The sequence below is a fragment of the Melampsora larici-populina genome (genome assembly GCF_000204055.1).
Source record: "Melampsora larici-populina 98AG31 unplaced genomic scaffold MELLAscaffold_3, whole genome shotgun sequence".
NCBI classification, from domain to species: Eukaryota; Fungi; Basidiomycota; class Pucciniomycetes; order Pucciniales; family Melampsoraceae; genus Melampsora; species Melampsora laricis-populina.
The window spans coordinates 45,273-59,054 of NW_006768767.1; the positions used below are offsets into that span (position 1 = coordinate 45,273).

At 38.6% G+C, this 13,782-nt stretch overlaps 3 protein-coding genes across 3 annotated transcripts; all 3 read left to right on the plus strand.

Annotated features, from left to right (window-relative positions):
- Nucleotides 1-475: 475 nt before the first annotated feature.
- MELLADRAFT_115177 (uncharacterized protein) lies at nucleotides 476-1,714 on the plus strand (the record flags this gene model as incomplete). Its single annotated transcript, XM_007404855.1, has 3 exons — nucleotides 476-784; nucleotides 877-1,597; nucleotides 1,698-1,714. The coding sequence occupies 3 exons, from the start codon at nucleotides 476-478 to the stop codon at nucleotides 1,712-1,714; spliced, it is 1,047 nt and encodes a 348-aa protein (XP_007404917.1).
- Nucleotides 1,715-4,645: 2,931 nt separating this feature from the next.
- On the plus strand, nucleotides 4,646-6,261 carry MELLADRAFT_90740 (uncharacterized protein; the record flags this gene model as incomplete). The annotated part of the gene is made up of 5 exons (XM_007404856.1): nucleotides 4,646-4,776; nucleotides 4,852-5,241; nucleotides 5,335-5,489; nucleotides 5,557-5,793; nucleotides 5,864-6,261. 5 exons carry the CDS (start codon nucleotides 4,646-4,648, stop codon nucleotides 6,259-6,261), a joined length of 1,311 nt encoding a protein of 436 aa, XP_007404918.1.
- Nucleotides 6,262-10,701: 4,440 nt separating this feature from the next.
- Nucleotides 10,702-13,222, plus strand: MELLADRAFT_102138 (uncharacterized protein; the record flags this gene model as incomplete). Its single annotated transcript, XM_007404857.1, has 5 exons — nucleotides 10,702-11,028; nucleotides 11,114-11,123; nucleotides 12,430-12,713; nucleotides 12,821-12,988; nucleotides 13,055-13,222. 5 exons carry the CDS (start codon nucleotides 10,702-10,704, stop codon nucleotides 13,220-13,222), a joined length of 957 nt encoding a protein of 318 aa, XP_007404919.1.
- Nucleotides 13,223-13,782: the final 560 nt, after the last annotated feature.

The following is a 13,782-nucleotide window of genomic DNA, read 5'->3' on the forward strand; positions in this document are numbered from 1 at the left end:
AAAGGTTTGTAAGGAAATCGATTGTATGACCATGATCCATATTTATGTAAATTGATGTGTGATTGAGTTTTTTTTTGTGAATGTGTAATCCGATCCTATGGAGATGAATAGTGAAGTAAGTGAAGTAATTTGATGATGTATGATGAAGATTATTAAGAAAGTCTAGTATGAGATGGTTGTAGTTAGTAGTTAATAGATGAGATATTCTGATGAAGCGAAGGAATGTTATGAAAGAAGATCAACCAATTCACTTAAATCGCTTAAACATGACCTTTAGATTGATTTGAAATCACCAAATTGGTAAACAACCAAATCAAAATCAAAAACCATTTCAGTCGATCGATCGATCACAAATCAACCATCCAAACCAAATACAAAAGAACAGAAAACCAAAAACCAAGATCGTTGATTAGATAGTATTGAGCTCGATCACTCTGCATAGTTCTTCACACTTAGTCTGATTGACTTCATCATGATGATAATCGATGAAACTGATCTTAATGAAATACTAAATGATAGTCATGACCAGAACACTAATACTACTAATCAACTTGACTTACCATTAATCGAATCTTGGATTGATTTTAGTGAATGTGCTCTTCTTCATCAATCTTCTCAATTCATTCCAAAATCATCTAATCATCATTCAACTACTACAACCAGTACTACCAACACAACACAAGATCATTCTACAAGTCCTTCAACTTCTTCTTCTGCTTCTTCTCTTACTTCTCCTTTTTGTGATCATTCTTCTTTTTTAACACTATCTCCTCCTCCTGTTTCTGTAAGTGATTTGAAACTTGTATATTGACTTCTTCACTCATCAATCACTGACCTTGGAAACCTATATTCTTCTGATCTGATCTCGGTTCTAAGCTTAATGATCCATTACCGATCACTAGAACAGAGTATGGTTTAATAGATGAATTTTGGTCACAGATCTCAACTGGAGCTACAACAGATCAAAGAACATTAAGAACCTCAGAAAATGATGATGAATTATTAAGATTTGTTGTACAAGCAGAAGAAGAAGAAGAAGGTTTAAGAAGAAACCGATCGATTCAACCGATCGAAACTAAACTTTCACAATCTAGAATCGATCCTTTGTTACTTTCGATTGATGAAGTTCATCCGATTCCACTTGGAGACCATCATCCATTCTGTTCATCTTCATCATCAAACATCAAATTAGATCAAGTCGATAGTTTCTTAAATAAGATTGATCCACTTCAATACCATCCCCAACCACAACCACAAAGTCAAAATGAATATATAGTATATGAAGGATTCGATAGGATTCCAGAAACACAATCACCGACTCAATCGATCAGCTCATCAACCCATTCATCAATCCCAACCCAACCAAACCCAACTTCAAAAGAATCTAATCAAAATCATGTTTCAAGAGGTGGGAAAAGGAAAGATTTCTTGGAAAGAAACCGATTGGCTGCTAGTCGTTCGAGAGCTAAACGTAAACAAACTGAAACCGGTTTGGAAAGTAAAGCTAGAGGTTTAGAGGATCAGAATGTTAAATTGAGAAGTGTGGTTCAGGAATTGGAAATCGAGTTACGTCAACTTAAAGAAATTTTGTTTGATGGTCTGTGTTTTCTTCTCGTTTTGTCTTTTGCTTTTGGTTTTTAAATTTCTCATTTGGTTCTGATTGATGGTACTTTTTTTTGGTTTCTTTTGGAGTTTAGTTCGAATGATTGGTTAAGGTTTTTCGTAATCCCAAAATCAAAAATCAAAAATCAAAGAAAAAAGTCTTTCATTTTAATTGTTGTTTGTTTTGCATCTTAATTCTAATTCTATACATTCCACATTAATCATCTTTTTCTCTGTCCAACAATCACTTGTAAAAAGATATGAAGAATAAAAAAACAGATCTTTCCTGTAACAAAAACTAAAAAAACATTTCTTTTTTTTCTTTTGATTCATATGTCATCTTAAAATTTTTCTCCATGTAATTCTTTTTAAAACCAATCATCGATCATGTTTGTTTGTTTTCAATCATTTGTTTGTTTTCAATTTCATTTGTCTTTTTATATATATACTTGGCGTTGTTTTCATTTATGTACAATTGATTGTTTGATTGACTTTTTGGTTCATGTAAATCTTCTTCCGCAAAGAAAAAAAAACTCATCATCTAATTATTTTCATTGTTTTTCAAATATTTTAAAAAAAAATTGTACTACATATATATTGTTAAAATTTGTATTACAAAGTAGACCAAAGAAAACTGAAACCAAGTGAAATGCAGATAGAAATTAAAAGAAGAAGAAGAAGAAGTTGTTGAGAAGGAAAATGGTGTGAGGTGATGATTGGATCGAAAAAAACTTAGCAAAAGGAAAAGAAGAACAGAAAGTGAATCTTTTGAAATTCATTAACGGATGTTGATGAACATTTTTTCTTGACTTGAAGATTTGATGTCTTTAACTTGTGGATGAGATGAACTAATTCTTTTACAGACCATAAGCTTGAATGTATAATTCAAGAATGGTGTCTTTGAGTTTCTTGTTTGACTAAGTTCAGTATGTACCCTGGTGTGTGTTCTTGAAAAATACTAAGTCTAGCTGATGAACTAGGCTCAGAGGTACTAGTACTATATACTAGACTTATATGTCTAAACACTCAAGACAGGACCCCGGTATGCTCCTATGAAGGGTACAGATCTAGAATTGTGACTTTTGAGCTCGCGCGGAGATACGACATATGGGATTAAACAGCTTTCTCTTGGATTTTACCGGTTTCTGCCTGAATTTCAGAGTTGCTAAGTCCAATACAGCTGATTAAAAAGACTAAACCTGTCTTAAAGCTATGGGTAAAGCCAGGGACAAGTTTCCGAGCGAGCTCAAAAGTCACATTTTTGGATCTGTACCCCTTATAAGAGCATACCGGGGTCCTCTCAAGACTGCAAGAAAGTATACTTGTGATCACATAATCTTTGAGATGTATGTGCTACTGCCATACTAGATAAGATTTCAGTAAGGATACATACATAGATTTAAGTGAGAATGTGATTCTTCAGTCTGATCTGAATAGCTTTAATCAATTGGATTATTTAGAATCATTTTAGGATCTTAAGATTTTAGATTCATCAAAGGGATGTGTTGTAAGTTTTTGATTAGGATTTATGTACAATAGGGGGTTTCAAGTTGGCCAAAAAGTGCCTAAAATGTTTGCACTCTTGCCTCCCAACCCTTGAATTTTCATTCATTTTTTTATAGAATAAACACTAGAATGTGCTTCTTGGGAAGGGCTTTCTGGAAGTTTTTTAAAAATTGGGAAGTTATAAGCTATGTTTTTATGTAGGGATATTTGAATTTTAGGCACTTTTTTAACTTGAAACCCCAGGTGATCATGCAGGCTGAGTAGTACTTGAAGTCTTGTTCGTATTTGTAAGGTTGGTATGATGGTTCGGTCCTTTGGAAGACTATATTGTGTATTTATCTTTTTTTTGGAGTTAGACTTGAAGCTCATAGGATGGTCTGAGCCATATTACGATGGTCAAGATGGTATTCTATATCACTCATGCTTTGAGTTATTTGGTCTGTAGTGTAACTCTACGGACGTGAAAGATGAGTAAAGTGAGAAAGGTTTTGATTGGAATAATTAACTGTGAAGGGTACCATGCGTTAAGAAATTAGTCACTCTTGAATTGGGTGGGTTTGACGCGTTTTTGGATTATTTCTTAAGAATGTCGGTTTTATGTAGGACAATCTTATTCGATTTGATCCTACATTCTTGAGCTCGAAGGCTCGGGTTTGACACCTGTATTCCTTCAAAAGTTATATAACTGCATGCATATAATAATTTGTAGTCGGATTAGAGTCTCTGGACGAGTTTTTCGTGCTACGGAAGAAGCAAGATTTCACAATAAGCTTAACTAAGCCCCTCTAGCGCGTTCGCCGCGCCCTCGAGGGGCTTAGTTAAGCTTAATTTCACAATGAGAGCTGTTCTCAAAGAGTACATCACTGACCAAAACTAGACTGATCAAGGGTCGTTGAGTAGGGCCGATAATGAAAGGATAAGAAGCGCTCAAGGGGCCTTTGACAACCTTCAAAGAACAGAATGGTTACCTGAACATCATCTCTCTGTGTTAAAAGTGCGGATTGTTAGAAGGTTGGGAACTTGGGTGAGATGTGAAATGTCGGCCTTCAAATCTTGTGGAAAGTTTCCTCTTCGTGGGCACGCCGACCGCGCTCGTGGGATTAGTTAAGCTTAGGAAAGCGCGGAAGGTCAACAACTTCGCCCACACCAGTGTTGAGTCTTGACAGTTCGCTCAACCCCACAAGTCCTGATAAATGGATACAGCAAAGCCTTGGCGGTCTAGAAACTTGGTGATGGCGTCAAGCACCTAGTCAATCAGGATCATAGGTTGTCCAGTTGGCCGGTTTGAATACGAAGGTGATGGAAAAACCGCTTGTCAATAGACCCTGGTGGCCAGTATGTACAATTGCGATATCACTCAACCAAGGAAGGATGAGTCAATCGAAGTTTTTCCAACACGTAACTTGGCACATTTTTTTCTTTATAGACGTCTTGCTCTTCAGCAATTTTACTGGTGCTCGCTTTGTGATATCCTATCTTGTCAATTTTTTTATACCCTTACACTGAACTAAGATACCCTCTCTTATCCCTGCCTAGCATGATTTTTTTGCCATTATATACTTGCATTTTCTTTAGCATTATCTATCAACTCAACGCTAGTCATGAACCTGACTATCAGCCTACAATAGACCTTGCATATGAGGTTCTTGGTCGAATAAGCAATCACAGGTAATACTTTGTTTACTTTCATTTCATAGAACAAAGTCTGACAAGAAGATATTTCATTTCATTTCAATCTTATAGTTGGGAATATGGAACCTACGCAGAAGTGATGGTACAACTCGAAGGCGATTCAGAACTTAGTGTTTTCGCACCTAACGTAAGTTTACCATTACCTATCACACCTAATCCTAAACTTTGGCAACCCAAACCATTATTTAAATTAGTCGATTCAATCTTAGCCAAAAGATTATCAAATGCTACAACGATCATTGAAGCTGATGGAGCAGCTGCTGATCCTGCCAGTCTTGGTGTACCTCTTTTGGTTTTAGATAATGCTTCAAAAAGAGCCAGCAAGAAACCTAAATATGATTATTTAAAGATTGCACAAGAACAATATGATCATTTGATTAACAAAGTTCCAAAGGATACTAATGGGGCAATTTCTCAACGTGAATCGGAGGTTCAATACTGGTCAGTCAATATCATGATCTTGTCTTGTTTTATCCGGATTCTTAATGACCAATTGAGGTTAATTGAATTAACACTGTTTCATTGAAATCACAGGTCTGATTTTCTTCACATGGTGCCTCCTTTCCTCGCTTACGTGGGCGCGATAAATTCAAATTTCGCCATCTTAGAAAATTCGTACCTTCAATGTAAATATTATCGTGATGTGCTGCGGGACGGAGACACTGGAACATTTAGACACATCTTAAAGGGTAAGATACTTTTTTGTCTTCTATCAAACCAAAAGAACATCGAAATCTCAAATCTTTGTATCCTTAGGTTCATTCAATGATACAGGTCTATGGAGTACTGGAAATGGATGGGCGGCTGCTGGAATGATGAGAGTTAGACAAACTATGGAAGCAGTTTCAAATCAAGAATTAAAAGGAAAATTAACCAAGATGCAAACCGATTTAGAAACTTGGATTGCTGAGATCATTGTGGGATCATATAAGTTTCAATCTTCGGAATCTCGTCTACTTCCGAATTACTATGACAAGAAAGCTGAGGACACATGTTAGTTTTCAAATTCTTCACAAACAAAATCTACCGCTCATCCTCAATTCTCTTCTTTATCTAAACGTAGATGACGAGGTATCAGGTACAGCTCTTTTGGCTGCTACAGCTTATCGGCTCGTCAACCTGAATCATGAGTTTAAATCGATCTTACCAATGCACAAGATTGAAGAAGCCAGAAAGACGATCCTAGAAAAACATCTTGATCCGAAGACTGGAAGTGTTTCAACGGTTGTAGATCCATTAGATTGGAATGCAAAAGCTCCATACGATGGATCACCTGGTAAACAGAGTCCTGAAGCACAAGCCTTTGTGATCCTGATGCATACGGCTTGGAAGGTCTATGATTCATCATCTAAATCTTCTTCTAACTCGGATGGTTATACTTCAAATCCTGGCTCTGAATCTGACTCGTACCCTACTGAAGAATCTAACTCATATCCTACTAGGAGGTACAGAAGAGTTTGAATTAAGCTGTTTAGATCACCAAGAGTGTGTTAAATCCTAGATGAATTTTTGTAGCTTCATTTTAAGTGAAGTTTTTTTTATCACTCCTTTAAAATTGTAATTAGTTTGGATGTTTGAGGTTTTCAAGTTTGGACGATGGACTTCAATTGTACAAATTAGATTCATATACCAAATGCCACATTGCCACAGATCATACGGCTGTCAATGAGAGATGATGATTGAACATATGGTTTGAATTCCAACTATGAGTTCTTTGAAAACAGCTTGAATGGACTGTTGATATAAATCCTCAGGACTTAATTGTGATCACCAACCCAAGTCCCAAGTTGACATTGCAATCAGAGCACAACCAATTTCTTTGGATTCCTTTGCATTTATTTGTTACCAAACACAACAAAACATGTGTGATGATCATTTGACTCACAATGTAACAAACAAGTACCCTGCCTTATGTCATGATGTTTTGTAAAATTGACACCTACACTACACTTGAATAGAGATCCAATTGCATAGATTTAAAGCATGTTCACTTAGCTTGGTTTTGTAGAAATTGGTTTTCAGACACCACTTTTGTATGTACATGTATTACAGGCTTTTGTTTGAAAACTGTCCTATTTTGATATTTCTAAAGAAAGAGAACACAAATCATGTGAAAAGTGTTTGCTCTCTGTTGATCATTTAAGGACAACACAGCCCAGAAACAAATTGGTGGTGGTGCAAACCACCACCACCAATCATGTCTGAATCATCTGATGCATGAACTTCACAAGGTCATTGACCTCTTTCAGAACTATCTATTTTTTCAATGTTGTTATTAAAGCCAGAAAAGAATTCTTAGTCTGAAACCAGCTCCCAAGACTTGATGTCAAACGTTCAAACACTGTGGGAATAAATATACAAAGGAGATTTTAAAAGTCATATACATTTTTGGGTGTATTTACAGGATACAAAGTAGAAGCCGGGCACGTGCCCGGAATTATTTTGGCAGTAAATTTTGATTTTCTGGGCAAAATTCCGGGCCCAGAATTCAAATTTACTGCCAAAAAAAAATCTGGGCACAAAGCCGGGCGCGTGCCTGGCTTCTACTTTGTATCCCGTAATTGTTGAATGGACAAACTTGAATTTGAGGGTTTGATCAAAGCCCTTGAAGGCCAGCTCACTGTTCAACACAAGTAGTTTACACAGCCAAAGTGATCAATGATGTAATTAGATGTTACGCAACGCTTCTTATGATGAATACAGGTCATCTTTTCCTTGTAAACTGGCTGCAAACCTATTTTTGAAGTTACGGGTATTTTCAGATGATGTCCAAATTTGGTTTACTAATGTGCATCTTGTAGAGCTTGTGATACTTATCAATAATAGGCGCCATATCAGGTACTTCTGATGAGTAATGGATGAGTTATTGAGTTGTGAAGTTAAGGTTTTTGTATGTAAATGTTGTTACATGTATGCATGTAAGTCTAAAATTTGATGTTTGCATCAATTTCTTATTCCTCTTTTAACTTTCTTCACAAACCTATGTTACTACTGATTAAAAGTTTTTAAACTATGTAATCTACTCTACTGCGTTGAATGAGCTATCTATCCTCCAATTCTGACGTCATTTGACATATGTAATAAGCTGAAAACCTCCATTTTTGACAAAATTCACCCATTTTTACCACTTTACACAGCTATTGCTACTAGTCTCTTGCTCCTGTAATGTTACATCATCATCTATAGCCTTAAAAATCACGTAAATTCTGCTTGGCAACCTCATATGTTACTAACACCACCATTATATATGTAAACTACCTGTAAAACCCGTGTTTAAAACTTCAAAAAAGTACTGTTTTCCTAATAGCTTCTATTCCTCCTTATCAACCATCAAGTATTAAGTTGTTATTGTGTAGGAAGATACTGTTCTTTCATCTTCTAACCTCACAATACCTAAGAACTTAAAATTGATACCCTAAAACCCATTTCCAAGCCTGTACACCTATACTTTCAAATTTTTCTTGTGTTTTTTGTTTCTTTTCTTTTCACAATCTTTTGTTAATAATTCATTCTGATCTTAGTGAGCTGTTTAAAATAAGTGTCCTCATAATAATCTAATGTGCAATGTATAATCCTAAAAGATCTTCTATTGATCAGATTCCATCAATTTTGGGTTTTCCTTTATGCTGAACGTTTCTAATAACTTGATAAACAAACTATACTTAATTTTATTTGATTGATCCCATAAATTGATCACAACAACGGTGTTACTGAATTTACAAAGCTTTAAAACATAAATTTAGAGCATCTGTCACTTTGCAATCAGGCTTTTTAAGGATCGAGCAACCCTAAAAAGACTGATTGCAACTTGGCAACCCTGTGGCTTGTGTTTCTCTTCTTGAACCGCCCTAATCTTACTCTCCTAATTTCAAGCCTTCCTAATGATACTCTTATAAGATCCCAGCTTCTTCTTCCAACCAGTTCCACCTATGGTCCTTCTTCATGTGGTAGACCCAAAGAAAGATGCTGTATTATCATCTTTTGATTTATTTGGTATTTTGTAAAGGTGCTCTGGATTGAGATCAGTGTTACATTTGGTGTTGACAATACCCATTGCTTCTGGATTTTTGGGATGTTGTTTCAACTTCAACCTTGAAATTTTAAATCAATAACTTTTAGCTTGTTACACTGCCAGGATTAAACACTGTCCTAATTGGAATAATGTGTCACTTTTTTGGGATAATGAATTTTTGCCATATAAATGCTAAGCAATTAATGCAAAAGTGATCATTATTCCATTGGGGACAGTGTTTAATCCTGGCAGTGTCAATATAGCCACACTGCTTGATTGATCTTATGAGAGACCAGTTTGGGTCCTGTGGTGCAAGATTGGTTTGCTGTCAATGTTTACACATCTCTGTCAACCGGTCCTCTCTTGCTATATACAAACTTCACTCAGGAGTTTCCTCCTCCTCTGCTTCATGTTTATGCTTAGCTATCTTCTTCTAACTTTCAAATTAACAACATCAGTCAGTACTATTCTTCTTCATTTGATTTCCATTGAAATCTATTTCACTTCTTGTCTTCTTTTTCCTTTCATTTTACTTATTTGAGTATTTTTTTATCCTTTAGTTAACATATGAAGTATTCCACTTTGACTATTTTTAGACTGTTAACTTAATCTAAGTTTAAAACAAGCTAAAGTGTGGTCGTGGGGGGCGGTAGGCCTTAATTCATGTGACTGGACAGGCTCCCTGTGTGACAGGGTGCAGGAGTTGGTGGAAGGAATAAGAAAATTTGAACAAAAAGTGAAGATACTGGTTGATTACCCCTTGGATTTGTGCTGAAAAGTAATGATAATAGGGTGAGAATTCTCTACTTTCAACGGAGATGTTCACTTTGTAATCCTTTGAAGTCATGGTGGGAAACTATCTCTTAGGCCTGGTACCATAGGGATATGTACCAGAATCTCTAACCTATTGTTCATCCTATATTTCCATGGAGCTATACAGGTGCCATTGTGACTTTGGGTACCTGTAACATTGATAATTTCTTTTCTGACATGCAAAATAGCATAACAACTTAAAGAAAATGTCAGTTTAAGTGATATTGCCAGTCAAAAGCAAAATTTGAAAGTATGTGGTGCCACATATGCAGTGCCATATACTTGCTTTGAGTACCATTATCACATAACTTTTTCCAGTTTGACAAATTATTACATATGATTTACTCATTCAGATGAACCAACAGCTGAGCACCTCTGTATGTACATGATAGCTGCCTATGAAGGAGTGGAAAACCCAACAACCAGAACAATTTGACAACAAAGAACTCAAAAAATTAGGACACAAACCCCAACCCAAGAACAACGTTGGGCCGGTGCGTTGCTTTTGATGAGCAACGCCGAGCAACGGCTATGTCTGCGCAACGTTGAGCAACGCACCACCTATGACTTTTGCCCGGTGCGTTGCTCAGGGAGGAGGCGGTCATGTCGCAGTTGCGGTGCGTTGCTGGCTACGCACCGAGCAACGCACCGCCTGCTACGGGCTAGCCCCGGCCTTCCCGTATCGCCAAGTTGAGTCAAGTACCTCCCAATCCATCACCTAGCCTCCACTGTCTTACCGATTCGGCTCCCTCCAACACATCAGCTACCCCTTGGAACCCCTTCTCAACGCAATCATGACCTGGTCTAGGCCCCTGGCCATCCGGAATCGACTCAAATATACTCAAACACAAGATCCCAGTTCTGATTTATTATCTCTTCAATCAAAATGTTCTTCTCATTCGCTTATCATCAATAATCCTGATAGACTACAATCGATCTTATTTCACCAGTCTGACTCTCATTCTCTCCCTCAAATTGATCATCCCAACATTCATCGCAAGATACTACAATCACTTTCATATTCTTTGTCCCCAGCTCACAATCTCACTCACAATCTTAGATTATCGCTTCTTGTAATGGGCACCCTTGACTCAGACAATGTCTCCGAGTCTGACACATCAGAATTTTCTCAACATGTCTTACCTACTCCCCTTCGTCGCTCAACTAGACCACCAACCCCACGTAAGAGTTTACCCGGGATGGTCCAGCCTTCCGCCGATAGTCGAATTACTGTACCCTTACCTCAAGGCCCTGGTTCAGTCTCTGCGCGCAAGAGTCGATCACGGAATGTTAAAACTTCTGATAGTCAAAGTCTAACCATCAATTCGAGTCCCCCTGGTTCTCAACCATCAGTACCCCGTCGAAAGAGAAAAAACACAGCATCACAAGCGACAGCAGCCCAAGTGAGTTCACAAGCCTTAAGTTCAAGTTATAAATTTTAATGAGGATATTCAAATAGCTGATCAACGCATTTGTTTATGCTAACAGGGCTCTCAACGTGACGCACCATCTGACACGGAAATGAATCAGGATTCCAATAACGGTCTCACCGAGCGTCAGAAGACCAAACGGACCAAGGTGTTGCACACCACACCCGAAGAGCCTGAGTATGCTGCTGTAGTTGACTATTTTGGTGTACCTGAACACAAGCCAAATGATGTAAGTGATTTATATTAAACAAGTAAGTGACATGTATTTACTCACACTGATTGTTTTGCAGGATAAATCGAAGAAACCTCTTTCGTGGCCATGCCTATGGTGTAAAAAGATGGTTCGAGTCGTTCCGGAATCACTGAACAATCTTAAGATACACCGGGATGGCTACAATAAGGGACGCATACGAATTCCTTGTCGAGCTCGGCAGGAAGCTATCGACAGTGGCATCAGTCTTCCTCCAACGGTTTTTGAACAACAAATGACGTCGAACGGGCAACAACAAATGCCAGATTTCTTTGACAGCAAGGTTCCTTTCAAGAACGAGGTCCTCAACCAGATCCTCGCTGTGTGGATTCTAGCTGAGGCTCTCCCATGGAGTCGAATCGAAGACTCACTCCTACGCCTTGCATTTAAATATGCTCGGCGTGATGCGAAGATCTTCGGTCGAACGTGGGTTGCAAGAGAGGACACCGGTATGTATGTATCCTTTCAAGACACCGTCTTAAAAGAGATCCTTGTAAGTAAATCGATTAATTACTTCGAATTGAATTAAAAAGAAACTAATGTCCTCTTCTTTGTTACTGTAGAACAATACGGGCCAATTCACTTTAATTCACGATGGTTGGACGACGCACAACAACATCCACGCGTTCTTAGGAGCGGCCGTCACGTTCATTGATGAGGACTGGAATTACCAGGTTTGTCATCTAACCTTGAAGTTAATAGCTTGGCATCACAAAGGAATCTGGCTCGCACAGCCATTGGTTCACTTCATGAAGAAACACAAACTACAATATAAGATAAGTACCTTTCTTTTCATTTTTCATATCTTTCAGAAGACTAATTTGTTTGCCACCCTCACATGCTTGCCCAGGTGACCGATTCTGGGTCAAATAACATCACGATGGCAAACGAGATGCACACGCAATGCTCAATGCACAAGGAAGACCGAATGAACTCCGAGGTTACCTCTGAAGAAACTTCTACTTCGAAACTGTCATACACCTGGAACCCAAAAACGGACTACGCCCGATGTTTTCTCCATAAAATCTCTTCGACGGTTAAAGGCGGCTTAGAAGAACTGGGTCGTAAGACTTCCTTGCGAGCTCAGGACCGTGAAGAAACTCTCGGTTGATTCCCTTTCTCAGCCACTCTCCCTGTCATCGCCAAGGAGGATGAAGAATCCGATCTTTCCACACCGATTGTAATTGACATACCCGAAGAAGAGACTAATGTACCAGATGAGGTTGATACCGACCACGATTCAGAAGGTGACGCCACCGCCAAAGCAGCTCCTGACTATGATGAAGAAGAGGAGAATCAGGCCGACACGGATGATCCTACCATTGCGCTTGAAGCCCCAATCCTCAACGGGTCTCACACTAACTCTTCCAGGAAACACGCAAACAGATTAAATGGCTTGATTAGCAAGGTAATCATCTATTTTTCTCAAATGTTTCTCCAGTACTCTCTTGTCTTCAAATATATTTCTTGTCTCCAACTGATCTGCCATCATTCCCTTTGTTGAAATGGATACAGGCAAACTTTGTGTCACGTCGGGTTGCTCGTTTGGCGGCATGGAGGCTACACTATTCTAGAATCGCGAAACGCATGAGTTTGAAACTTCTGCCGTTGACTCCTGGTTATAACGCCACCCGTTGGAATGCAGAATTCGACTCGCTCAACCGATTGGTGCAGGCACGTAAAGTGAGTTGAATCTCACCATTGCAACTAACTTCAAGTTACAATAACTTATGTTCTTTGTCATATCAGGTTGTCAACAGACTCTTAGCTGATGACCTCAACCTAATCAAGATGAAGAAACGCCGAAAGGACAGCAAGAAGCCTCGTGGATATTTCCACGAGATCTTTTTTTCACAAGATGACTGGACCGCCCTTGAGGAATTGACCAACGAACTGGCGGTAAGTTTGATTTCGTAAACTAAAGCTTGGCTTTGATAGGTGCTGACTTTGAGGGTTATATCAATACTTTTAAATTAAAGCCCTTCCCAGATCTCACCAAACGGATGGAAGGCGACGGCCCGAACGGCTGTTTGGTCATTCCTGAGTTCTATGCACTCAAATGTCATCTAGCAACTCGGGTTGAGGAACTTACTATCGGAGACGCACTTCTTCCAATGATCCAATCAATGCAAGCACGTGTAGATAAGTACTTTGAAGAGGCGTTGCAGTGTGATACAACGGTTATGGCCACCATCCTCAATCCATTCTTCCGACTTCAATTTTTCGAACAAGTGTTTGGACTGGAGCATGAAATGACTAGGCGGGCACGCAAGCTACTTCAAGATAAGTTTGACAGTCGCAAGTTGAAGCTTTCGAAAGATCAGCCCGCGCCTATTGTTATCGACACACCTTCTTCAGTGAAAGCGAACCAAACCGGACCATCCAATCTCTTTCAACTATTCAAGTCTCAAGGCGCTGAGGTGGAGTCAAATGAGATCGCGGCGTACCTCAAGGGTTGCTTTCCCAATGTCGGTCAA